Source organism: Phodopus roborovskii, unplaced genomic scaffold (genome assembly GCF_943737965.1).
Source record: "Phodopus roborovskii unplaced genomic scaffold, PHOROB, whole genome shotgun sequence".
Lineage (NCBI taxonomy): Eukaryota > Metazoa > Chordata > Mammalia > Rodentia > Cricetidae > Phodopus > Phodopus roborovskii.
In genome coordinates this window covers 8,183,426-8,210,722 of record NW_026126578.1, presented here as the reverse complement: position 1 = coordinate 8,210,722, position 27,297 = coordinate 8,183,426, and the positions used below count along the sequence as shown (strand labels likewise).

General features: G+C 50.8%; 1 protein-coding gene across 1 annotated transcript; it reads right to left on the bottom strand.

Annotated features, from left to right (window-relative positions):
- Positions 1-155: 155 nt before the first annotated feature.
- On the bottom strand, positions 156-27,172 carry Cand2 (cullin associated and neddylation dissociated 2 (putative)). Its single transcript, XM_051203585.1, has 15 exons — positions 27,059-27,172; positions 21,746-21,889; positions 20,981-21,135; positions 19,792-19,915; positions 17,335-17,600; positions 15,700-15,805; positions 15,387-15,529; positions 13,489-13,781; positions 12,043-12,184; positions 10,213-11,715; positions 7,789-7,884; positions 5,725-5,894; positions 4,096-4,260; positions 2,780-2,887; positions 156-1,049 (listed from the first exon to the last, which is right to left on the bottom strand). Exons 1-15 carry the CDS (start codon positions 27,124-27,126, stop codon positions 822-824), a joined length of 3,711 nt encoding a protein of 1,236 aa, XP_051059542.1. The 5' UTR covers positions 27,127-27,172; the 3' UTR covers positions 156-821.
- Between the last annotated feature and the right edge of the window lie 125 nt (positions 27,173-27,297).

Below are 27,297 nucleotides of genomic sequence, written 5' to 3'. Positions count from 1 at the left end.
ATGTGAGGCGGGCAGATCTCTGAATGTGAGGCCATCCTCTACAAAGTGAGTTCCAGGACAGTTAGGACTGTTACACAGAGGTACCCTATCTTAAAAAAACAAAACATGAGAACCTTTACATCTGTTCTTTATTAATTCAGATCACAAAATTTGGGCCTCAGCTGGTGTCAACAGCATACGCCTTTAATCCCAGGCAGAGACAGGAGGATCTCTGTAGGGCAGCCTGGTCTACAGAGTTCCCCAACAGCCCAGGCTACACAGAAACTCTTCAGGGGGTGAGTGGTCAGGGGTGGGTATGGTTCTGGCCTGTGATCTAGACTTGAATTTCCAGTACTAACCACTACACACCTTGGGAAGTACACAAACTGTTAGACGCCTTGGTGGTGAAGTTAGAGGTGTTTCAAACAATGGGCCCAAGCCTGTCCAGTGAGCTATACCATCTACCCTGGAAACGAGTCTTACTCTATTAACTAGAAATGAGACGTTCTGAGTTTTAAGAAGTATAAACTGAGTCTCATGGGCCCAGGCCCAGAGTTTATCTAGGCTCTACACAGCTCTCCCCTTGGCCAGGGAGCTAATTTCTGACGTTTGGAAGTCAACCCTACAGTCCAATGCTGGCTTCTAATCAAGTGGAGGGCTGCAGTGTAAAGGTGGTAGAACATTACCCCAGCTGTGAATGCCCTGAGTTAAAAGGGCCCAGCTCTGGCACTGAGGTTGAGGGCCTGTGAGTAGGGGCCCTAAGAAGGCACTGAGGCTGACTGGGAAGGACAGGGGTGGCCAAGGCCCATGGGGGTGGGAGGGGAGGCTTGTGTTGGGGTCAGCTAGCTGAGTTCCATAGAATCCATGTTGGGACCAGAGGCCGAGTCTTTTTGGATGCTCTCAAAGAGGGCTGTGAGTTCTGGGTTGGATCGGATCTGAGCAGAGAAGTCAGCCACACTGGGGCTCTTCCGCACCTCAGGATTGGTGAGCAGGGCAGCCACTGCCCGCATTGCTGAGCGCTTCAACTCATCCTGCTTCTCCAGCTCCTGCTTCACAGAACCAGCCTTGACCTGCAGAGGGAGACAGCGCCCTCACTGAGCCCACGTTACCCATTTTAAACATACAGGTTTCAGATTCATGACGGCCTAATTTCAATCGATTAACAGCAGATTTCATCATTTGCTGCTAGTGTGTTGAAAAGAATCACAACTTTGGGGCTGGGTATGAGGGTTTCACCTGGCATATACAAAGCCCAGGGAAAAGGGAACCTACCAGCAGGGCAGTGGTGGCGCACGCCTTTAATCCCAGCACTCGGGAGGCAGAGGCAGAGGCAGGTGGATCTCTGTGAATTTGAGGCTCAGCCAGGTAAAAAGAGCAAGTTCCAGGACAGGCTTCAAAGCTACAGAAAAACCTTTTCCCAAAAAAAAAAAAAAAAAAAAAAAAAAAAAAAAAAAAGAAAGAAAGAAAGAAAGAAAGAAAGAAAAGGAAAAGAAAAAAAGTAGGGGGTAGGGGGGAACCTGACCCAGCACCATGTAAAATCTGGTGCAGTCATACATAGCTGGTAATCTAAAGACCTGGGGGCAGGGGCAGGAGGATCAGAAATTCAAGTCAACTTTGGCTATGTTGAGTTCAAAGCCAGCCTGGGCTACAGAAGTATCCGTGTCTTGTCTCTCTCTCCCCCACCCCCCCCCCACACACACACAAAAGAAAAGAAAATAACTTGAGCCTGGTGACACAGGACTGTTGTGGTCCCAGCAATATGGAAGGCAAGAGGGGAGGAAGGAATCACTTTGAGATTTACCTGAGAATCATAGTTATTTTTAAGAAAAACAAAACCACTATTCTCAGTTTCTCCTTAAGACTGAAATTCTTGGCCCTCTTTCTGGCCAAATCTTATCCATTCAAAACTCAAATGGGAGGTGGGGTGGAGGACTAGGGAGATGGCTCAGTTGTCAAAGTCTTTGCTATACAAGCTCGAGGACGTGAGTTCAGATCCCACATAAGAGCTGGGCATGGAGTGCAGACAAAAGCAGATTCCTATAGCTCATGGTCACCCAGCCAAACTGAACCAATGAACCCAGTTCAGACAGAGACCCTGTTTCAAAAAACAAAAACAAAATACTGGCTGTGGTGGCACACATCTTTAATCCCAGCATGTGGGAGGCAGAGGAAGGTGGATCTGAGTTCTAGGCTAGGCTAGTTGGCATAGTTCCAGAACAGCCAGGGATACAAAGTGAAACAGTATGAAAAAAAATATTATGAGATCATGGAAAACAACTGTTCAACCTCTGGCCTCCAGACACACAACACACATAAATATCACACACACACACGTCATTGGGACCCTGAGCATGCCAGACTGTTCCCAACATTACAACTTTCCATGACACTTTCACCCCAGATTCCCTTCAAGACCTTGAAACACTCCCTGTGACCAGTGGCTCTGCCCTGGAGCAGTCCATCCATCAATCAATCATCAACCAAGCATTCACAGGAATCAGGCCCAGCTCCCCAGCTGGGATCTGCATAGACAGAGTCAGGGGAACCCAGCATGTGGAGCATTGTACCCTGGGTCCCTCTCATAGCCCATCACCCAGGAGGCATTTAATGAAGGGATCTCTCAGCCTGTGAAGCTGTATAGCCCCAGGCAACAGGTGAACATTCTAGGGCAACAGGGATGATGGAAGCAGCTAGCCCACCACTGCAGTGCACATAGTATAGTGAGTAGTGCCTAGATCTGCCAGGCACTCCAGGGCCCAGGCAGGGAGGGAAGGGCAAGCCAGGGCAGGGCAGGGCATACCTTGGCAGTACAAGTGGCTTTGAGTGGCTCGATGAGCCTGTCCACCCTCTGCAGGACAGGCACAGGACAAAGGGTGGCCAGCCGGGCCAGCATGATGAAGGTCAGCATCTGCCCAGAGAAACAGATGGAACTCTTGGTAAATTAGCCCCCAGACAAAGCAGCAGACCCAAGGGAAGTACAGGCTTGCACCCTACAAATCCACAATCAAGTCCTTCCAGGCCCCTGCCCAAATCTCCCACCTCTCTGGGTCTCAGTTTCCTATTATAGAAGATATAACTGGTGATCCTGAATCTTGCCAGCCACTTTTAGCCGTGTGAGGATGGTTGGATAACTACAGACACAGGGAGGGGCAGTAGCCATGTCCACAAGCCTCTGGCACAGGTCAGAGAAGGAACGTTGCAGCTCCTCAGCTCCCACTGACACTAGCTTGAACATGCCTCATTTAGATCGGGCTTGAGCATGTATCACAAAAGCCCACGTAGTGGGAGCTTGATCCCCAGAATAGCAATGCTGAGGGGTGATGGCACCTTCAGCAGGAGGCGGCTAGGTGACTGGAGGTGGCACTGTTGGAAGGAGTTTATTTAGGCCTGAGAGGACCTGGGCTGGATTCTCACAAAAGTAAATGATAAAATGAACATGCCTCATGCCTGACATGTGAACACTTGTGCAGGTGCCTGCCCTTGTGACATCACAAGAGCCAAGCAGACACCAATATCAGGCTCTGAGCCAGGCACAGACACAGCTTTTTCTTTTTCTTTTTTTAAATAGCAACAGCAATCAGTCCAGGTGTGGTGGCTCATGCCTTTAATTCCAGCACTTCGGAGGCAGAGGTAGGAGGGATCTCTGAGAGAGGCCAGCCTGATCTACAGAGTTCTAAGACAGTCAGGGCTACAGAGAAACTATGTCTTGAAGAAACAAAATAAAACAAAACAACAATAACAACAACAAAAAAGTAATAATAAGAACCAGAAAACAGACTAGTACAATGGAAATTTGGGAATTTACCTAGCATTATAGATTGTTTTCAAAAGGAACAACTATTTTTTATGTAAAATCTCTTGATTTTTAAAATGTAGTTAGTTACATTTAAAACAAATTAATACAAAGCAAAAATGGCATAAGCCATTTCTGCACTGGTAGATTTGGATAGAGCGTGCCTGGAGCGCACACCTGAGAAACATCTAAAGATTGGTTCCTTATTCTTGACAGAAAGTGGCAGAGCTGCTTTCCTGGGGTGCCAGAAGGAGGGACAAACAGGCAGGGAGCTAATGTTGCCTGGCTCCCCTTGCTCTGAGCTGGACCAGGGCATATCTTACTCGGATGTCATAGTGGTCCTTCAGTCCATCCTCCACATGGTTCAGAAACTCGCAGATGTCCAGCTGGCCCAGGCAGCTCTCCAGCATCGAGTACATGCACTCGAAGGCTGCCTTCCTCACATCCAGCCCATCATCTACTGTATGCTTGAAGGGCCCCATCTCCACCTGCAGGAAGGACAGAGGTTTTAGGGGTGCAAAACCCCTCCCTTAATTTCTGCAACTCACCCTACCTGCTCAGCATGGAATCTCGGCCCCAAGTCATGCCTCATGCTCTCAAGCTTCAGGAATCAGCAGCACCCTTTCTTCCAACTGTCATACCTGCTGAGTAGGCAGAGTAAGATGTGGTGTGCGTGCATGTGTGCATGTGTGTGTGTGAAGGACCGACCTCATGCACACTGAGCATGTCTGCAACTGAGCTATAACCCGCGCCTGACAACACCTTACTCGAGTACTAAAGATACCTTAGGAAGGTCTGGGGATAAGGTTCAGAGAGTAGAGTGCTTGCCTGGCACATGAAGATCCAGGTTTGTTCTCCAGCACTGAATAAACAGAACGTGATGGCACATGCTTATAACCCTGGCACTTAGAAGGTGGAAGCAGGATCATTCTCAGCCTAGACTTCCACAAGATTCTCTCAAGAACGAAGTGAAAACCTCAGGAAGAAGGTGCTCTTGACAATCCCACTCAACAAACAAGGAAGCTAGGTTCAGAGTGATAACTGACATGCTCAGAGACACACAGGAGGTGGCAGAGCCAGGCACAAATAGCCAAGGCCTCTAAAGCTTTTTACCATGAGATCTGCTTTCTAACATTAAAGTTTGTGCCTCAAAACCAGCTGAAATGCCCTTCTTTTGGAAAACTTTTCCAAACCCTCTCAAGAGAACTCCTCAGCCCTTCATGAGGTGACGTGGCTATCAGTCATCTCAACCCCCTACCCCTTTAGTTCTCTCCACAAGTCTAACCCCTCTGCTCCCGGAGTGCCATGGTGGCGGAAGTCAAGTACGGTGCATCTGTCTGAGTCGTGGAGCTTGAGATTCTGGAGGAGTAGTAATAGCTGCTGACATTATAGTCCAATGATTCTACATGTTTAAAACCTGAGGTTCAGAGGTTCCAGTTTGTTTGGACTGTGGATTTTGAAACATTTGCACATTCAAAGAGATGTCTCAGAAAAGGGACCTGAGTCTAAACACAGACTTCATTTAGGTCTAATAAGCCCCTTCTTCATATGCCTAAAGACAGTTTCAGAAAGTATTTGTAGGATGCCTATGTTTTACCTAGAACCTGTCATAAGAGGTCACAGGTGGCAGCACATCTGGGGACTAGGTTACTCACGATGAACATGTGCCACCAAGCACCAAGTGCTCAGGGCACATTCCTGTGGTACAGGCATGGTGGTTGTCCTCATTAAGCTCCAGGGGAAGCTGGAGCTCAGGGGCCACTGGGTTGCCCTGTCTGGGTCACAGCTGGGGAGTAGGGGGGCATGGCATGACACGACTGGGGCCATGTGACCCTGGTGACCGTGTGGGCTTCACTCCTAGTCCTCAGTGAGCCTTGCCAGCAAGGCACAGGAGACTCAAGGGGACAGCTAACAAGGGACTAAGTCATGCCAGGTGCCCATGCTCCCTGTACCTCTCGGATGAGGTCCCGGCGGATCTTGGTCTCCTGGTAAAGGAAAGGTAGGATGTCATCCAACAGGTCCCGGACCAATGATGGTTTATTGTGCACAGCTGAGTTGAAGAAAGTGAGTGTGGCCCTGCGCACATTCAAGTCTGGGTCCTGCAGGCTTTCCATGAACTCTGCTGCAGAGAGAGAAAGAAAGACATAGAAGCAGGACACAACGCTACCTCCACGCTATACCTGGTGACCTAGGCATTGTGAGTTGTGCAAGCTGAAGGGCAGACACAAGCACCCTCACAGTCCACATAAGAATGCTTGGTTTTCCACTAACTGTGGGCTAGGGCAGTGGTGACCTCTTAGCAGGGCTTTAAGGAAGAAGACATGAGAGCAGCTTGGAAGCACAGGGCTGAGACTGTTTTGTTTTGAGGCAGGTCCTCACTGAATGGCTCCACGCCTGTGGTCTTCCTGCCTTGGCTTCTTGAGTGCAGGATGACAAATGAGCGGCACTTAGAGGACGGGGTCTGAAGTGCTAAGCTGACATGGCTACAGAGCTTACATGGACTCAATAGCTCCTCTGAGTAGGCCTTTTGGAGAGGTTTAATTTGGGAATTTGGAGCATGTTTTATTTATTTGGGACAGTGCCGAGGATGGAGCCCAGGGCCTTGCACATGCTGAGCCCATGTACTACCACCGAGCAGCAGTCTCTTCCAGCAAAATAAGAGTACAGAAACCCAACAGTCTCCACTGCTGCCATGAGACCCTAGTGAAAATCACCAGCCAATGGGCATGCTGCTGTCATGTGACCTCTGATGTACCCCACTGGGAGGAACTGCTGTCTGCCAGCAGAGCAGGACTCAACAACACTGGGACCAGGGGCCCTTCCCATGGTGCTATGCTGTCTTCTGGGGTCCTGCTTCTGTGAGGACACAGTCTAGGATATGACAAGTCTGAACCCTCTCTTGGGACCAATGTCCTTTACTAGGCTGGAGCTATGAGAATTAACTGATGAGTTTTTTATCCAAGGGCATCTCATGGTATCCAACTCAGGGAGCTCAAAAACTGAGGATCAAACACGCTAATAAGGCACCCGTCTGTAATCCAGCACTTGTGAGATAAAGGCAGGATCAGGAATTCAAGGTCATCCTAGCTATATACAGTGAGTTTAAGTCCAGCATGGACTATACGGACTCATTCCCTAAAACAGACTAGCCTTGGGGGCCGGAGAGACATGTCAGAGGTCAAGAGCACTGGCTGTTCTTTCAAAGGACCTGAGTTTGGTTCCCAGCACCTATGTGGTGACTCACAATCATCCATAACTTCAGTTCCAGGAGATCTAATGCCCTCTTCTGATCTCCACAGGCACCAGGCACACACATGGTATACAGACATTACAAGTGAAACACTAATACAAATCAATATTAAACACACACACACACACACAAACCAACTAATAGAAATCAAAACAAAACAAACCATAATAAGACAAAACAGAGATACCACTGGCAGGCCCCTAGACATGCAACACAACAGCTCATCAAGGCTGGAAATCTGCCTGGCCAACCAGGCTGGGCCATGAGATGACTGACACAGGATACATTCTCTATTCAAGTGGTCCTGCCACTGGCCCTTTGGTCTGCCACAGCACCATGGCATGTGGGTCAGCACCCCATTTTATAGTTCACATTGAAATGGCCTGCCCACACAAATCAGTATTCACAGCCAAGACTGGAGAACTGCCTGCTGGGTGAGGGGGGCTGGGATTCTGCTGTGGCCTTCTGAGAAGATGCAGGCACTTGGCTTTGAAGGCAAGAAGTCTGGTCCTGCACGAGGTTCCAAGGGAGGGCTTGGCTTACCCCACCAAGGCTCCTGCAGCACAGCTACCTTCAGATTTGGTCATGTGGGAGCTCATCCTCAGAGCATTCCTCACCCCAGTAAGTTGTTTCCAAGAAAACCTTTTCCAGAAACTTTATACCCACTGCCCCTGCTACCCATCAGAAAGTTGCTTTTGTGTCTTTGACACCCTTGGCTAATTTGTAAGGCGTCATACCCAGGGTGAGGGGAATAGGGGGCACATACCAATGTAGCTCTTCAGGAGGGGGTCAATGGAGTGTGGCTGGTCTGAAATGAGGAACTTGACTGCAGTGATGACTGTGCTCCGGGTGTATGGCTGACCTGCAAGAGGAGAGGCGACAGTGTGGGCAGGCGACAACCTGGAGGCCTGTGGTAGAAACACAGTTCACCCTCTCCCTACTTGAGAAACAACCTCCTCCCAGGAAGTCCATGCTATTAGTCCCTGTGGCAGCCTTGAATATGCCCAGCTCTTCCTCCTGTAGGTAGGAGAGTAAGCACTGGGTCTTGGCACCACCCTGCAACGTAAACAGAACACTAGGACCAGGGAAAAGTCCTGCCTCTGGCTGAGACTACACCATTCAAACTCAAATAATGTTTGAAATGTTAATAATGAAGTGTTGAAATGTTAATAATGAAATAATGAAATGTTAATTAAATCAACAAAACTAGTGTGGTAGCACTGGACTGTCATACCAATGACCCAGGAGTATCTTCAGGAGTTCGAGGTCAGTGTGGGATACAAAGTCAGCCCCCATCTCAAAAACAGAATTACGGAGGACCATTGGTCTGTGTTTCACATAGGAAGGAAGGACTCAGAGAAGCCAAGCTCACATTTAAAGTCACATAGCAGAGGCCAGGGGAGCTTTTGGCAAGCTGGACGCCAATGATATTCCTATAGAACCCAAGTCCCCTAAAGGACTCATTTTATTTTACTTTTGTGGCTGGTTTTCAAGTAGATGGAAAAATGAAGGGCTCACATAGATTCCCTAAGGATGGAGGGTGATGCTAGGACATGGCTCAAAGTCCAGCTTGGCCCCCAGCTGGCAGACGTATGCTGCTGATGGTTACATTTGCCTTTGAAACCAGCCTAACTGATTCCTGATCCATCAAGATGTGAACGAGCCACGCTGCAAGCTCCCACTGCCACGACTCCTCCCATCCATGGCTGGCTGCCCCCTCTAAATGGGGATCCTCTCTAAAGTCACTTCTATCAGGTATTTTGTCATAGTAGTAAGAAAAGTAACTACTACTGCTCATGTCCACAGTGGGGATTACGAAAATGACATCATTATTTTGATGATGTTTTTAAAGACAGGGTCTCTCTATATAACCCTGGAACTCAATATGTACACCAGGCTGATGTATATTTCAGAGATCCTCCTATCTCTGCCTCCTGAGTGCTGGGATTAAGATGTACACTTCCATGCCCAGCTCTATTTCACTTATTTGTGTGAGACGCTAGGAACAGAACCCAGGACCTCACTCTACCACCAAGTGACAGCCACAGCCCAAGTCCCTTATTTCTTTTCTTTTCTTGAGTTAAAGTCTTACTAAATTGCACAGGAAGGCCTTCAACTTCCTTAAGCAGGCCTTGAAGTCATAACCCTGCCTCAGCCTCCGAAGTAGCTAAGATATATTCCTTATTATAGAATTATATATTTATAATCCCATATGCCTAATGCCATCATGGAACTTTAAATTGTATTTTTACCCCTTAGTATCACAGAACAGGATCCAGGATCTCCTTGGATACTAAGCCCAAGAACGACAAGCCCCTTCCACAAAATAGCATGGTGTCTACAGAGAACCTAGGCGCACTCTTCCATATACTTCCCATCTTTTCTATGTTGTTTACATTAAACATATCAATAGTAGTTAATCTATACTGCTTAGGAAAAAGGAGCTTGTGAGATGTCACTTGCTATAAAGGCACTTGTTATCAGGCCTTGAGTTCAGTCCTTGGGATTCACATGGCAGAAGAAGAGAACTGACTCCCATAAGTTGTCCTGTGACCTCTACACGAATGCCACAGCAACAAGAGAGCATATGTGTGCATACACACATACACACACACACCAATGCCATTAAGAAAAAGAGAGATAAAAACAAGAAAGTCTGTCCATGTTAAGTACAGACACAATATTTTCTTGGGTTATTTTTTGATTCAATTGAGTTGAATCTATGAGTCAGACCCCTTGAGTGAGAGGTCTGTTTGAGGAAGGGGGACATCAAAAACCCTGTCTCCTTGGGCTGGAGAGGTGGCTCAGAAGGTAAAAGCACTGGCCACTCTTTCAGGGTACCTGGGTTTGTTTCTGAGCACCCACATGGCAGCTCACAGCTGTCTATCACCCCAGCTCAGGGCATCTGATGCCTTTTTCTGGCCTTTGAGGGTATTGCATGTATGCGCACATACATACATGCAGGCAAAACACCCATCCACACAAAATAAACGAATCTTGAAGAAAAAAGACTTTGTTTTTCTTTCGCAGGAGGAGACTGTACATTTGGGAAGCATGTTGCCATCTGGCTTCTTTTCCTTGAATAACAGACATGTGATTCTCATCTCCAGTGACTTACATGGGTTCTATAGATGCCTGGGGACCAAATGCCCACCCTGTGCTGGGCCAGCTTGGGCCATTATGCCCTTACCTGCAGCAAGCTGTTTCCGGAACCGAGGCAGGAGGAAGGGAGGGTTCACAAGCACTAGCTTCCCGATGCACTCAGCCACCACACACCGAGTGCCTTCCTCAGGGCTCTCACAGCGCTGGAAGAGCAGTGCCCAGACATCCTCAACATAGGGCTTCAGGTTGTCAGGCTGGGCGGACCCCAGCGCCTCCCTAAGTGCATGTAGCAGCAGGTACTGTCGCCGGGGCTGGGCCTCGATCTGTGCCAGCAGGAAGGGCAGGAAATCAGGCAGGTTGCCAGCACCCACACGGCCCAGGGCATATGCGGCCGCAGCCCTCACGTCCTCACTGGGAGATCCCAAGGCTTCCAGAAGCACAGTCTTCAGCTCTCTCTGGGGGCCTGGCCCAGCCACCTGGCCCACCTCAGCCAGTGATAAGAATGCCAAGACTTTGACTCCTGTGCTTGAGTGGGGCAACTTAGCATCACAGACCAGGCGGCTGGCAGTTCCTGCTGCCTCCTGCGGACAGGCGGCTGCGAGGGCAGCCACACACCGTGCCAGTGAGTGGAACACCTGCTTGTGCAGGCCGGGTCCTCCATCCTCAGCCTGGTTATAAACAGGTGCAGTGAGCAGGCTAATGAGCTCAGAGTACTCCACGCATGGAGGGCGAGTTCCCACCAGCGCCTGCAGGAAGCCTTCAGTGGCTGTCAGCACCCCAGCAGGCAGCAGGGGCGAGTGCAGCAACCGCATCAACTCCTCCAGAACAGGTCCGCTGACTTCCACCAGAGAGGTGGGCTGGGCCTGGGTCACAGTGGCAAGGAAGTCGACAGCCAGCTGGGCCACGTGCATATCGTTCTCGCTGACCAGAGCAGGCAGCTCAGCTAGCACAGCCCGCACAGCAGGTGGAGGGAGGCCGAGGCCCTGACTCTGAGCCAGAGCATCCAGGGCAGCCAGCGTGGCCAGCCTCAGTGCCCGCTGATTCTTTCGCAGAAACGAAGCCAGGATAGGCAATGCCTCAGCCAGGATGGGTTGCAGGTCAAGTCGCAATGGGGACACAGCCACCAGTGTTAGCGCCTTGACAGCAGGCAACCGGGTGATCTCATTCCGTAGGCGGTCCAAGAGAAGCATAAGCGTGGGCTCTAGGTCATCCCCAAGCCGGTCACCAAGGTGACCCACAAGGTGGCCCACACAAGAGATGGCCCGTTCCTTCACCTCCTGGTCTAGATCAGTAGCGCGGAGTCGTGCCAGGGTAGCTGTGGACATCTCTCCAACATATGGCTCAGGGTCTAGCATCCGAGGCCTATCCAGTGGCCACAGGGTGCGCACCAGCTCCTGGAGCGCCAGTAAAGCCTCAGCTGCCACCTTGTAGAAAGGGTCAGCCACACAGGCCATGACAGGTGGTAGGAGGGTAGGCAGGTGTGGGTGGAAGGCCTCTGCTGGTTCTGTACCCAGAAGCCCCTGCAGAAAGGCCAAGGCATCCATCCGAATGGTGGAGGAGCTGGAGTGGTCAGCCAATGAAAAGATAATGCCTGTGGGTGGGAACCAAGGTTAGGGGCCCTCCAGCCTGGTTCAGTCTAGGGATATATAGTAACCAAGGAAGATATCAGCACTGAATCAAAGCATCCAAAACTCCCAGAGGCCACCAGAGCTGAGGGAAGCAAGCCCAGAACTTACTTGAAGCCACAAAGTAGGTTTGGAAGCAGCCTTGCCCTCCCTGTGGTCAGAGGGGAACCCCATGGGCCATCATTGCAGAGCTCTGCCCAGAAGTAATGCCTGGGCTCTCAGGGATTGAGGGCTCAATATAGGGCAGGGGTCTGTGTTCTGGAACAGGCCCAAGAGTAGATAGCCCAGCCTACCTGATACCAACGCAGGCATGTGATCTGCCAGGCTGCCAGGGAGGACGCCCGCAAGCTCGGTAAGGAGGTTGAAGCAACCCTGGCGGGTCCGAACATTTCGATCCTTAAGTTGCCGCTGGAGGGCCTTCATCACAAGGGGCACCTGTGGGCAGGTGGGCAGCTCAGAAACCAGCCAGGAGGCCCCGTTCCAACACAGACAGGACACGTCAGTGTCCACCAGTCCCTACTAGCCACCTGACTCAGACTCTGCAGACAGAGCGATGGTTGCCTCCATCTTGTAAATGCAGGCAAGGAACTGGCTCAAGGTGACCCAGCAGCCTGGCTGTCACCTCTATCTCTATGAAGGAGGGGAAGCAGAGGCCTAGCTGTCTTCAACATATGGTCCCCTCTCTTCTTTACCTAGATACACTCCCAATATATTCCTGAGTCCAGAGGCTCTAGTACCACTCTGGCCTGTGTCTCCCATCCACCCTGCACATTTTCTGCCTACCTACTAGCTCAACCTAGGCATCTGCTACAGTCTGGATAAAGTGTATGGCCATAAGGACTCACAGATTAGGAGCTTGGTCCCCAGTATGGTGTGGTACTAGGAAAAGGTGGCAATATCACGAAGTCACTAAAAAGGATGAACTAGTTCTGCTGGACAGGGTTATTATAAAATAAGGGCTTACTCTCATCATTCCGGCTTCCTGTCTTACCATGGGATATTTTCCTTTTGTATATTCATGCTTTCTACAAAGATGTCACATGGCTAGGGCAATCCACACCAGGGCAGGGACCAAGCTCTTTGGACTGTTTCAAACCCGAGTTAAATAAGCCTCTTTTCTTAGTAGGAACCTAGCCTCTAGCATTTTATTATACTAACAGAAATTTCACTACTTATGCCAATGAGGACTTCAACATAAATATATAGAGATGCAGATGTCCCCTATCTCAGAGGCCAAGAGATCAACTGATTTCAACCTGCCAGTCTCAAACACAAGCAACCTATCATCAGCAAGGTTCAATGGTTCATTCTAAAACACACTTCTCAGGCCTGCACAGCCACTCAATCCCTCTGCTTCCCCTGTCCCTAAGGTACCATCTCTTGTCACCTGGACACAGTTGCAATGTCCTCCTGTTGGTCACCAGCCATGACTCTTATCCTGTCACAATCCATTCCCCACCCATCAGCCAGAAGAACTCTTTAAGTGAAGCAAACTCTGCTATTCCCTTCCGGTAGCTGCTTACTCTTGGAATGAAAGAAGCCCTTCTCGCTTCTGGGAGTCCTAGTTGCGTTGTTGCCCATTGGTCCCAAACCTGCCCCACACAGACCAAGGATGAGGCAGGACTCCATCTGAACACCCAGGCTGAGCACAGGTGCTCAGGCCACATCCCTCAGCCAGTGAAGAGATGGGGGTGGGGGAGGAAAGGAAGGGGGGAGAGTGGGTTAAGGACATAGCTCACCTGTGCCCGCAGCATACTGAGGTTGCTACCAGTCTGGGTGGGCTCCTCCACTGCCTCTAGCCAGCCCTTAGGGGGGTGTGTATGTCGCAGCAACATGATGTAAGCCCCAAAGATGTCTGCCTTGACATTCTCCTCCCGTTCCTTGAAGCGGCGGATGAGTGCTGGCGCCAGCGTGCAGTGGAAATCCGGCAAGAGGTCAGGACGAGAGCTGATCAGGGCTGCCATGCACTTGGCCGCTGCTCGGCGCACCTTCCAGCTCATGTCGTCATCGTCACTGTACTCGTCCTCACTCTCTGGGACAGGAGTAAGACACACAGAGCTGTCTCAGCTCAGGGAAGAAGACAATGGATGCCCTACCCTGGGCTTTACCTTCTGAAGATCAGTATCACAGTCTATTGGGAATGGCACCACCCTTAGACACTTGTAGTGTGCTAAGGATGGCACATCCTTCCATCCACAGTCTCTCCTGTGGGGCAAGGACCACTCCCCGTTGTAGATAACTGGAAGACCCAATGTACAAATGTCTACACTTCAGCCATAGCCTTTCCTGGCCCCAGATCTTTGACTACATCAAGGAAGAAATGTGCTGGTATTCTGAAACAGGCCTATAATCCCAGTACTTGAGAGGTGGGGTAAGAGGGTCATGAGTTCAAGGCCAGCCTGAAATACTTAATGAGACTCTGCCCTCTTCCAAAAAAGAATGACAGGGATTCTAAGTCTGCAGTGGAGACACGGAAAAGGTTTCTGGGGCTTAGGCCCATCCTCTGGCTTCTGGTCTGGCCGTTTCCAAAGAGAAAGGTGACCTCACTGTGGCCTTGGTGCTAACCCAGCCCCGGTCAATCAAAAGCCTTGATCCAAAAGGTGGTTCAAGTGAGACAAACACCAAAGAAAGAATGGGCATGTGTGGCCTTCTGTTCAATAATCCCAGAGTCAGCCGATCACAACTCTACTAAAAGAAAGGAGCTAATGGACCCATTATACAGATGTCAAGACCAAGGCTCAGAGAGGGTGAGACATCTCCTCAGGAAACATAGTCAGGAAACTGCAGAGCAGAAAGTCAGTCCCATCCACCTCTCTGGGGGAGAACAGAAGGCTCAGAGTTGACCAAGGGCACCTCTTTATCCTGGATCTGAGACCACATATTCCTACTGTGCCACACCATTGACAACTAAGACTCACAGAGCAAAGAGATCCATGCCCTCTATCGCTAGATTAGCATTCAAGGCTCCAGCATGCCATCTTTAACCTCCCTTTAGGAAATCTGAGTGATGTACAGGACCTCAGGCCCAAAGGGAAGAGGCCACATGTGGACTTGCCCCCTCCAAGTGCCCACCATTCAACCTCTAGCTTTGGCGCTGGGCTAAAAGCATCATCCTGAAAAGCACTTATAAAAATGGTAGCGTGGAGGTAGAGAGTCTGTCAGAGCTGGCCCACATCCTGGCTAGGTACTTTGTGGTTCCTGGATTTCCCTGTCTGAAATACGAGGACAGTCACATCTAGGTTTTTAGGGTCACGATGAGGAATATGAGGTAAGAGCTTGGAACACCAGTGGATGCTCAGGAAGCAAAGATTAGAGTTGTTGCTTGGGACCTGTGAGAGCCTGGACACCTGAGGTTGGTCACACGTTTCCTACACACTTCACTCGCAGCTTTAAGTCACCTCTAAATACTTATAACCCCTGCTACAACATAGACATCCTAATGCCAGCTGTCACATCACTATGTGTTGAGTACAGACAAATGTCTTTCCCAAGTATTCTGATCTCCTGTGCAGGCAAGAGGATGAGTACACGGCCCTCCTCTTGGCTAGAGAAAGAGCAGCATCCAGCCAGGCAGACCTAGTGTAGCCCCTGCTTTGGCTGCTGAGCCCTGCTCCTCCTCAACAGGCTGCCCACCTACCTTGCTCACTGAAATCGCTGTCCTCGGTCTCCATCTGCTCTTCATCCTCATCACTGTCATGATGGTAGTTGGGGTCATGCTTCATGTACCGGAGGCAGAGACTGGTCACATTGGGTACATGAGGGTCCATCTCCTTGGGGCACCTGAGGGACAAGGAGAGGTTTCACTGGAACCCAGAGAGGCAGAGCAAGGATGGAGCCCAAAAACAAGTGCTAAGAGCTGACTGTTTTGAGGTTGGCATCCTGTCTCCCTATCCCTACCAACTCCCCATGCAGCTCCCCAGCTTGGCTTCTAGTGCAGCTGCCACACTCACTTCCTTAGGAAGGCCTCGAAGGCCTGGAGGCAGGACTCTCTCAGCTCGTCGTCATCCAGGTTGCAGAACTCCTCCACCAAGGGTACCAGGCGAGCCAAATGGGCCCCTACAGAGCCAGAGTCACTAAAGTTAGCCACACCTGCCCTCAGTCACCAGCCCAGAGCTTCAGCCCAACTGCTCGCCCTTGCAGGGTAAATTCAACTTAGAGGCTTCGCAGGCGGGCTGACTGGGGTCTAGAGTGGGGCTGTGGGCCACTTGCAAGACTTCTCGACTAAGTCTATTAATCATCACAGCATGGACGCCGATGAATAATGAGGCAGGCAGAGCTTAGCTCCGGTCCCTGCACACAGCGGACATGCAGTAAGTAGCATGTGTGGTTGAGTCATGGTCAGGGCTGTGCCTTATTCCTAGAATGTAAGCTGCACACAGGAGACCAAGAGGGACCTCTGGCTGGTCCCCAAGCTTTAGCGCAATGGTTCTCAACATTCCTAATGCTTCGACCTCTATATTTATGATTGTGAGCCTAGCCTTTAATGGCTGAGCTATCCCTCCAGCCCTGCTTCAACCTTTAATAGTCAGTTCTTCATGTTGCAGTGACCCCCAGCCATAAAATTATTTTTGTTGGTACTTCATAACTGAATTTTGCTACTGTTGTGAATTGTAATGTAAATCGTGTCTTCCAATGATCTTGAACCACATAAGAACCACTGCTTTAGAGGTTATACTAAGCCCCCTTCCAGCCATAACCTTCCCACAGTGTAAGAAGGAACATGCTAAGCTGGAGATCCTTAGACATCTCTTCTAAATTTATCTTATTATTTATGTGTGCACACATATGTTGCCTTCAGAGGCCAAAAGAGGGCACCAGATCTGTTAGAGCTGGAATTACAGGCATTGTTGGCAGCCTGATGCCATTGTTGGAATATGAACCCAGTCCTCATGACTGAGCAGTAAACACACTTAACCGCTGAGCCATCTCTCCAGCTCCCTACATAGACCTTTTGGGGGTTCTTGGGACCTCAATTTCCTGCCCAACCAAACATGAGCCCTAGTCTAGGCCTATTCAGCCTATTTCCCAGATCAAAGCTCCTGAGGGTAGCCAAGGAGTAGCTGCTACAACCCTTCTGGTGAGAGCCAGGAGCTAGGAGAGGCTGAATGATGCTCGATCTACTCAATCTTATTCTAGTTTGCAACACCTGGCGAAGGTTCCTTGGCTAACATCAGACCTGATGAAGCCCGAGTTGGCTGCTTGAGGAAAGGCAGAGGCAGGGATGGAAATGGTGGGGGTGGAAATGCTGAGTGTTTTGACTGTGATGTGGGCTCACAAGTGTGTGCTGGCATACACTTTAAACAGTGTGGTTAACTGTAGATCTGTTATCCTCAATAAAAGCTTAAAGATTCCAAACCTGGCTCACAGGTTAAGGTATGCTTGTCAGAGCAGAAGGCTCAAACACATTCTATATGAGGGTTTGATATCATGACTCCTAAGAATTATCCCTGAGCCTCCACAGAAGCCACTTCCAGAAGACCACACAGAGGTATAAGGCCCTGAAAAAGAAAGCCAGCTTGTGTTCCTGCTAGGACTCTGTCCCCACCCACTGGGTCCCACTCAGAACTTTAGCACCACCCCCTCACCCAGGCGATGGCCGGCCTGGCGGCCCACGCTGCCCAAACACTGGATCAGGGTACGAATGGCTGCCGGGCTGGCCGGCGCACGTGGGCCTGGAAGCCGGTCCACCAGGTGGTCAGCGAGCTCCACGAAGAGGTCAGTGCTGCAGGAGGCTGCCAGGTGTCCCAGTGCCCCCACGGCCCGCTTGCGAACAGCCAGGCGTGGGCTGCTCAGCTGGGGCAGTAGGCAGTGCAACAGGCTTGCATGGAAGGTGCCCAGTGGGGCACCTAACCTGGAGACAGGATGGAGGGAATGTCAGGTCAGGCCAGGCACCACAAGCAGGCAACTTGGGTCTGCACCCCCATCCTCTCTGTACCTCCTTCTTCGGGTATTCAAAGACCCTGGGGAAGTGGCAGGGTGCCCCACCCCACCCCGTGAGGAGTGACTTAGCAGCTTACTACAGGAAAGAAAGCAGAAAGAGACTGCTTTGTGAAGAAGGCTCCTCAGTCACCAGTGCAAGTCCAAGACCTGAGCCCAGGTGTCCAATCTGTCAGCTTAGGGAGGAATGTGGTGGGCATGGGGGCTACAGTGAGGACACTCCAAATTCATGGGAGCCTGAGGTTTGCTTTAATACCTATCCCAGAAAGTCTATCCTCCTTACTGCGACTGCAGTGGTATAAAACCTAAAACTTGATCACTCCTCTGCTTAATTCTGCCATGGCTCCCCAGTGTCCTCTGGATAAGCTGAGCTCTGAACTCCAGGCAAGAGACAACCCTCCAATAGCTTCTCCATAGGCAGAACCTGGCTCTGCACGGTCCCAGTTCGCTCTCCGCAGTCAAAGCTCTGGGTGAGTTTGGCACTACAATGTCCTGAGGTCTTTTCTCTTCCTGCTCTTCTGCCCTTCATGACCTCATTGTCCTGTGTCCAGCCCAGATCACTCTGCTGCAGTCTTTACCTATTTATTCATCTGCTGTGTGATAGGGTCTACACCGGAGGTCGGACCCTAAGGACAGACTCTGGCCCTATGGAGCTCATGATTGAGGGGTGTCTTTCAAACATCACAAACTCAACATGTTCAGATGGAACCCATCACCTCCTACTGTACTGACCTGCACCCCCACTCCAATCCTCTATCTCCTTGTTTCTAAAACCTATAGGGCCAGCCTTTAGTCAGCCTACTCTGGATCCTGTGGAGTCTAGCTCTTTCAGAGAACCCACAGAAGCCAAGCCAGGCCTAGGGGCCCAAGCCTATAATCTCACCTGCTAGGAAGGTTGAAGCCGAAGGATTGCAGGGTTAAGGCCAGTCTGGGCTACATAGTGAGTTCAAAGCCTGCCTGAGCAACTCTGAGAGATACAATTTCAAACATAAAAAGTAATGGGCTAGAAATATATCTCAATGGTAGGGTTTTGTCCCCAGCATGGGTAAAGCCGTAGGTTCAGTCCCACCACAAACATAAGGACAAAGACACTCCTTCTCAGCCAGCCTGTCCACGTTCCAGAAGGTAAGAGTAAAGGAAGATGGAGGTCTGTCCTTGGAGCTCCTGTGCAGCCCTCCAGCCTCATCAATGCATACAGCTTCCACAATCAGCCCACCATACAGGAGCCCTGGGCTCACATCTGTTAGAACCCTGCTTAGGCCATGAGTATATGCAGCTGATACGGTGGAGAGGCCCCAGGCTAATGGGCACATATTAATCAATAGGTCCCACCCCTGGACTCCCTGAAGGTCACACACTCCTTTCTCCGTATTCAAGACTCCTTCCTCAATCCCTGAAGCAGAGGTAGCCAGATTGCAATTACTATGGACCATCGTGGAAACTCAACTCCTCTGAAACCTTTAAGGGACCCCTCTGCCACATGGGCCAGAACTCCGGGCAGAGCCCACCATGCTGTCTTTCCGTGCTATGAAAAACTCTTCTAATCCTTGTTTTTGCTGTTGTTTTAAGACAGGATTTCTCTGTGTAACAGGTCCTGGAACTCTCTTTGTAGATCAGGCTCACCTCTGCCTCTTGAAGGCTGTGTGCCACCATGCCCAACCTTTTTACTCTTTTAATTAAAAGTACAATCTGCATCAGTGTTCCCTTGAGCCCCAAACCCAAAACCTTTCACAGTCCTCTCCTGCCTCTGCCCTCTGTGATGCCCTGAGATCTGTTCGGCCCCCGAAGCCTCAACTCCAGTAAGAAGTCCCCAGAAGCTGAGCTAGGGCCTTTTGAGCTTGGGCCCTGCACCTGACCTCATACTCTACTGATATATTCAGTTGGCCACTTGCCTGTGAATCCAGGAGCAAGGCAGGCCCACCACTAGGTTAACACCTGGCTCTCCCTGCCTCCAGAGCAAATGCACAAGCCACAGGAGGATTACTGACTGTGTGACTTTGGAGCTAATGGCCTCCTAGAGCCTGTTCTGTAGCATGACATTATGCACAACAATCATCTCGGTCTTGCCTGTCCCCTTCTTTCTTGCCCAAAGTGGCCTGGCTCACCTGCTCAGCATGTCAGAGAGGATGTCCAGGGCTTCCAGCTGCACAGCTACATCCTCCTGCTGGGCGATGGCACTAGTGAGCTGGCCTGTGATCTTGCGGCACACATTGATAGCCAGCCCCGAGCCTGTGCAGGGCACAAGTGGACAGGGCAATGCCTTGGGCTGAAAGGGCCCACATCCTCCCAGAAGTCAGTGGTCCAGAAAAGCCTGGGCCTCAGTGGTCCATGGTTGACCTGAGTCTTAAGACTCAACTCCAGGAATCAGCGAGGGGAGCTGACAAACTGATCACTGAGCTGCTGGGTGGCTCACACACTTCTAGCAGTGAGGGGTCAAGGTAAACACTTCGTTTCCCAGTCCCTTTCAGCTAGCAGCAGCCAGTGGCCCAGCTCTGGACAGTGGGGTAGAATGGGTTGGGGAAAGTGTTTTTTTCTTACAAAGGAGAGAGAACGTGGATGAAGAGTGTGACCCTGTGGGTCTGAGCTACAGAACAACTGTTGGGGACTGGAGAGATTGCTCAAAGGTGAAGAGCACCGGTTGCTCTTCCAGAGGTCCTGAGTTCAATTCCCAGCCACTACATGGTGGCTCACACCATCTATAACAGGATCTGGTGCCCTCTTCTGGCAAACAGGCAGACATGCAGGCAGACCTCTACCTAGCACTACCACCAGGAAAAAGGAGGAAGAGGAAGAGAAGGAAGAGGGAGGACGGACGGTGAGAGGGAGGAGGAGAGGAACAGCAGCATCCCTCCAGAGAGATCAGGGCAAGTCTTTAAGCTACCATGAGTTTGTGTGGTTTACTTGTGGCAGGAAGCAATCCGAACAAATACGCAGCCATGAATTTAAATTGACCTGGGTCTGAATTCTTTACCACAGACGGACACCTTGTAGGCCCCTTTACTTCCCTGAGCCCTCCCTCTTTCTTTTTTATTTTGAGACAAGGTCTCACTACTTAGCCCTGGCTGCCCTAGAACTGTGTAGGTCAGGTTGACCTCCAACTCTACCTCCAGAGTGTTGGGACTAAAGGCGTGGGCCACTGCTGAATAAGGATGTTTAATATAGGTGTAAGCACTTGGTGAAGAGAAATAGAGGCATGCAGAAGGCACACTGTGGACACAGGTGTGGGCTTCCCACAGAAGAACCCCCTGGCCCCAGAACTGGAAACACAGCTGGGCTGATAGCAACACCGGGTACCTGTGGGAGTGGGAGGCAGCTCCGAGAGGATGGTCTTCAGGCCAATGCCAGCGATGTCCCGGAGCTGCTCCTTGTCTGACCGCATGTTGGCACAAAGGGTGTCCACAATGGTCTCCACTTGGTACTCCTTCACTTTGCCCACCAAGGGACCCAGGCTGAGACAGAGGGATGGAGGGAGAAGGGCCCAAAAGCCCAAGCATGCCTTAAGTCAGGCTTGTGGGGACATACACGCCGAGGAAGACCTCAGCTCAACAGAGGGTCCTGTTTTGCTAGGAAACCAGTGCACCCCAAGCCTACGACTTGCACCTCACCCTGTGGCTCCATAGTGCCCCAAAGGTTTTCACACCTGAGCTGGTGTCACATCCCCTACAGAATTACTAAACAAAGACCGCTCGGCAACCCCTGAAGGTCTAGGTGGTGTCTTCCAATGCATGCCTGTTCTCACTGGCTGACGCTGGTCATCAACCTGAGATCTGCAGCCTCGTTTCTCAAAGCCTGGTAGCAGACTGTCACCCGGAGGACCAGTCAGAGCTACAGAGCCCCGAGCGGGCTTTCTTTGCTCTACCACCTCCTCTTCCCTACTTCCCTTCCTATTTCCTGGATAACCTCTCACATAACTTAGATTTGAGCTCTTGGCACGGGGTCTACCTCTGAGGAATGCTGGCTAAGGGTCCAACACTAACGTTGCTCCCAAAGTGCCTGGTGATCCTCACAGGCTGCATCCTAGGGGTGGCGGCCTCCCCCAAGTCACCCATCCCTGCTCACCATTTGACAGCCAGGTTCTGCACCTCACCACTCCTGTCCTCCAGGAGCCGCAGCAGCGTTCTCACAACCCTGCGCTCGCTGTCCTCATCCAGCTGGATGGAGTCTTTCTGTAGCTCTGACATCAGGTCACTGGTGGCCATGAACCTGGTGAGGGGCAGGGAGAAGGAGCGTGGTCGGAAGCTCAGTGCAAGGGTTCAAAGGCTTGTGGGTAGCCAGGGCTGTGGGCAGGGCTGAACCACCTCAACTAGACCATCTGCCCCAGGGTGGGAAACTAAAAAAGAGGGCTGGCTTAATGCCCATGATCTGGGAGAGGGGGGCTCCTGTCACTGCCACTGCCAAAATGGGACTTGCCTCCTCTCGGCTTTAGTTTACCTATTCCAAAAAACGGGCATTAGGGGGCTGGAGATGGTTCAGTGTTTAAAAACACTTGCTGACAGGGCAGTGGTGGTGCACACCTTTAATCTAAGCACTTGGGAAACAGAGGCAGTCGGATCTCTGGGTTCAAGGCCAGCCTGGTCTATAGAGTGAGTTCCAGGACAGAGAAACCCTGTCTCAAAATAATAAATAGATAGATAGATAGACAGACAGACAGACTTGGGCTCTGATTATAGGGCTGGGGGTCCACCATACACACTCAGTGAATGGCATGTGCCATTCACATCTCACAGAAGAAAGTGGCTCACGAATACCTGAGTGTGAGATAGGCAACGTCATGGCAGAGTCAGGTGTGGAAGAGAAGCAGCTCTAGATGCACAGGTGAACCCTGTTCAGACATCCTGGCCTTAACAAGCATCTGAACCTAAGCCCCTCATCCAAGGGGCTTGTTCATCATAGCAAGCTGTACCCCAGTCTCTCAGCCTGTATTTCCAAGTTCCTAGGTGACATTCAGGGTCACAAACCTGCCTTTTGTTTGTTTGTTTGTTTGAGACCAGTTTCACAGGGTAACCCTGCCTAGCCTGGAACTCACTCTGTAAATCAGGATAGACTTAAACTCACAGAAATCCCCCTGCCTCTGCTTCCTAAGTGCTAGAATTAAAGTCATAGGCACTATGCCTGGCTAGTCATGAACACATTAAAAAGCCACATGGATGATCAATTGGCATATTTTGGTATTTTGGAGACCAGAGCCAACAGCTGACCAATACTTTCCTAGCTATGGGACCAGAGCCAATGACTCCACCCACCCCCAGGGCTCTTAAGATCTTAATAAAAAGGGGGGGCTGAAAGGGCTTCATAGGACATCATTCCCGCAAAAAATGAAGAGGGCAGAGTAGAAGACTGGACTGGCTGCCCTCAGCTGTGTCCAGGTTGCAGACATTTTCCCCAGCTTAAATGACTCATCACCATTAAAGTGACTTCTAATTCCTGGAAACAAAATCTCAACACCATTGGGTCTCTACCTAATGTGGTATAAGTATGCTAACTGACTGTGCCACGGGAGCACCCTCTACCCAGTGTAGCAACTGCAGATGGCAAGTGCCCATTCTCCAGTGCAGCCATTCCCACAGGCTGCCATGCTTGCTGGCTCCTGCTGGCACCTGCAGGGGTAAAATCTGTCACCACTGGAGTGGGCCCCCAGCCCAGACCTGCTGTTTGATGTCATGGCAACCCATAGCACCTGGAGAGACCCTGTCCATGCCACCATTCCTTAATTTTAACAGCCAGATCAGCCTGAAGCTGCTGAGAGAAGGCAGGAAGCTGAGCTGAAGCAGAGGAGGGGCCCACTGCTGTCCCATCCACCACCCAGGCACTTTAAGGAAAAGGATGTTTGTGCTTGGACCTTCCTGATTTTCTGCTGCATGGGGCCCAGATGGGCCTGGCAACCCTGAGGATGTACTCTAGGAGGGGCAAGATGGGCCCACCAACCAGGGAATGTGCCCTGTACACTCCTATTCGTCGTCGCCTCAGTTAAGAGTTTCTATTACTCAGATAAAGACCATGACCGAAAGCAACTTGGGGAGAAAAGGGTTTCAGCCTACACTCCATCACTGAAGGAAGTCAGGAACTCAAGCAGGAACCTGGAAGCAGGAACTGAGAGGCCATGGAGGTTTAAAGGTGCGCACCACCATGACTGGACAGGCATGAAGGAACGCTGTTTATTGGCTTGCAGCCCATGGCTCTTTTAGCTTACTTTCTTATATATCACAGAGTTGGCATCACTCACAATGATCTGGGTCCTTCCCATCAACTAATTAACAAAACTACCACAGTCTCATCTACAGGCAATCTTATGAAGGCTTTTCCTCAATTATGGTTCCCTCTTCTCAGACAACTTTAGCTTATGTCAACCTGAAAAAAACCCAGCTAGCATACTCATCAAAAGTTTAACTCAAATGTTTCTGTCTCCGGGATGATCATGACCATTGTGATGTGCACACGCTTAAGCCTTACAGTTTCCCAAAACAGGTCACTCCAGGACTCGGCACCCCTGAATCACAGCACTGTTCTCCTGTGCAGCAATGAATGTGTGAGAGCACTCATAGACCATGACCACACGTGCACACACACACACACACACACGTGCGCGCCATGCACATACATACACACACATGTATACAGACATACAATAGCCACACACACAGGCGGACGCACACATACACACACCATGCACATACATACACACACATGTATACAGACATACAATAGCCACACACACATGCGTGCGTGCACGCGCACACACACACACGTGCGTGCCATGCACATATATACACACACATGTATACAGACATACAATAGCCACACACACAGGCACGCACACACATGCACATACCATGCACATACACACACACGTATACAGACATATAATACCCTCATATACACATGAACAATCATACACATGTATACAGACAAACAATCACCTACATACACACACAATCGTCCTAGAAGCACACATACACATGTATACAAACATACAATACCCTCCACATACACATACAATTCTCCCACACAGAACACACTATGCACATACACATAGGCACACACACGAATACATGTACTTCCACACATGTACATCCATACATATACCTATACCTGTGCACACATATGTGTGCATACACATGCATGGTACCCAGCGGGTTCACCTCTGACACTCCAAGCTCAGCAAAAGACAGGCTTGACCAGGGAGCAGGGTGAAGGCAGTAGAGTCAGCGCTCAACAGCCTTGTGGAAACTCAAACTCAGAAATCTACATTCACTAATAAGCCTGAATTCTTACTAGTAGACACCTGAATTCTGCAAACACCACTCTCAGAGGAAACGCCAGTGCTGGGGTGGTGGTGACAACAATTTGGTTGGCTAGAGCTCCAAAACAGAGTGGGGCTTTGAGGAAACATACTCGTCTTGCCTCTATCAATGGGGTAAATTTTGGCCAGCTGCCTTCTTAACGCTGAGTCTCAGTTTTTCCATGAATAAAAACGGAAATTTTCTTTGCCCCTCTCCCACAGCATCCTGAGGGTTTTAATAGGACAACTTGAGACAAGTAAGCTCAAAGAGGTTACAGAGCGCCAGAGAATACCAGTGTGAGATGGGACTTCTGCCTCCTCAAACAGTATTGTGTCACCATGAGAAGATTAAAAAATTCTGGCCAGATCTCTGTCCCTGGTTTTCCCTGTCAGAAACAAGGCTTCCTGTCCCTTGCCTGGAAGCCCACTCCGTCACTCCCCTCCGGGAACCACAGGCCATGGTCTCCTGTCATTTGAGAGGCAACACCATTGGGACACTGGGCCACATGGTGCCTGGACAGCTGGCCAGGGGACTCAGCCTCCTGGTATTCAGACTTTTAAAAATAGACACTATTCTCATATGCTCAGGTTGGTTTTAAGTGTCCTTGAGGCTGCTGGCAGGGACAGGCTTAAAGGGCTTCTCTGGCCCTGACTGAAAGGGCCAACTCCCCAATTCAGAGGCCCAGGAGATGGCCCCTAGGCTGTGGCAGGGCATGCGACTTTGGATAAACCAAAGTCCCCTCTAGGTCTCTGGAGAACAGGAAGGGCCTGGAACCAAAGAACACTCTAGTAAGACCTACCCTGTCCCCTTGCACAGGCACCAACAGGAGAGTGAAGGTGACATGGTAGAAACACAGAAAGAGGTGCCTGGTCCTACACGGAGCACAGAGGCACCCTGGTAACAACTCAGTGAGAGCCAGCAGTGAGGATGAGATGCTTAGTCAACGTCCAGAGAAGTGAGACAGTATGCAGAATCATAGGGGCAGCCATTCGCGAAGCACTTACCTGGCACCTAAACCACAAACAGTAGCTAAGGTTCAGAGGGGTGCAGAAATTTGCCCATCACTTACACAGCCAGTAAGTTATGGCTGCCAAGATCTGAAGCCAGGGCTGAGTCCAAAGCCCTCTTACCACCATGGGGCTTGGGGCTGCAAAGATTTTGAGGAATGCATTTACAGGACATAGTAGGGTTCAAACCACACAAGCAGGCGTCAGTTCCCTTCAGGCTAGATTCAGGACATCACTAAGACCTCCACCTCTGCTTGGTCCTACCTTTGGCATTGTACCCAGCCCCTTCATTCCCCTGATCCTCAGTTTCCCTGTTTGTAAAAGTGACAGAAGACTCAGTGGATGCAGTATCCTTTCAACTTGAGGGTACAGAACTAACTAACTATAGGATCGTGAGCTAACCCCTTTTTGTCACTGAGCCTCAGTTTCCCCTGAAAGATGAGGGCTGCACCAGATGGTCCCATCCTTCTTGGTGACTCTGTTCCTGTGTTTCTGGAATGCTTGGAGAGAAGGACAGGACAAAGAGAATGGGGGAGACGTGGCCCTTACCCCAACCTTTGCTTCCTGCCTTTAAACCATGCTTAACCAAACATCTCAGGAGAGGCAAGGAATGAGGGTGGGATGGTAATGGACCGGGGAGAATAAGGAGGGAATGAAGAGAAAAAGATGAAAGAAAAGGAAGTTAGGATTAAGAGACCCAGCAGGGATACAGGCTGGGGGTGGGCGGGGGATGGGGTAACCTAGAGACTGGGTAGAAGATCAGGTATCAGAAAGGATGGAGATGGCACAGGGGATAGGCCTGTTTCAGTGCCGGTCAGAGGAGGTCTACACTGGGATCCCAAGGAGAGGGCGACGAAAACTTCATTGGAGGGCCTGGGGGCGCCCGATGTGGGGGGACCTGAGGGCCCAGCACAGCAAAGGCGGGAAGAGGCTGGGGGCGGGGCTGTTGCAGCAGTGCTGCAGGCCTAGCCAGGCCCAGGGAAGAGACCGTGGGCACGCGCGGGGGTCTGCAGGGGGGATGAGGGTGGGCAGCCGGAACGTGCTGAGGCCCCTGGAAAGGAGTCCCGGGCCGCCGCAGGGCGCACCTGAAGTCTTTGTCGCTGGACGTCATCTTCTCCAGCAGACTGGAGATGTGGAAAGCAGCGGTACTCATGCTGGCTGCGCCGCGGGCTGCGGGCGGGAGTGAATATGGCGCCGCGGCCTCCCCTCCCCCTCAACCACGCCTCCTCCCCCTCCACCACGCCCCTTCGGTCACCCTCACCCCTCCTGTCCCGGGAAAGGCTGGACTGCAGGACCTGGCTCCTTCTCCTGGGGAACCCTGCTC

Coding starts and splice junctions, on each gene's coding strand:
- Cand2 (XM_051203585.1), bottom strand. CDS start 27,126: ATGAGTACCGCTGCTTTCCACATCTCCAGTCTGCTGGAGAAGATGACG. Junction 12,185..13,488: donor TCAGTATGCTGCGGGCACAG/GTGAGCTATGTC, acceptor ACCTGCCCACAG/GTGCCCCTTGTGATGAAGGC. Junction 7,885..10,212: donor CCGGAAACAGCTTGCTGCAG/GTAAGGGCATAA, acceptor CTCCTCTTGCAG/GTCAGCCATACACCCGGAGC.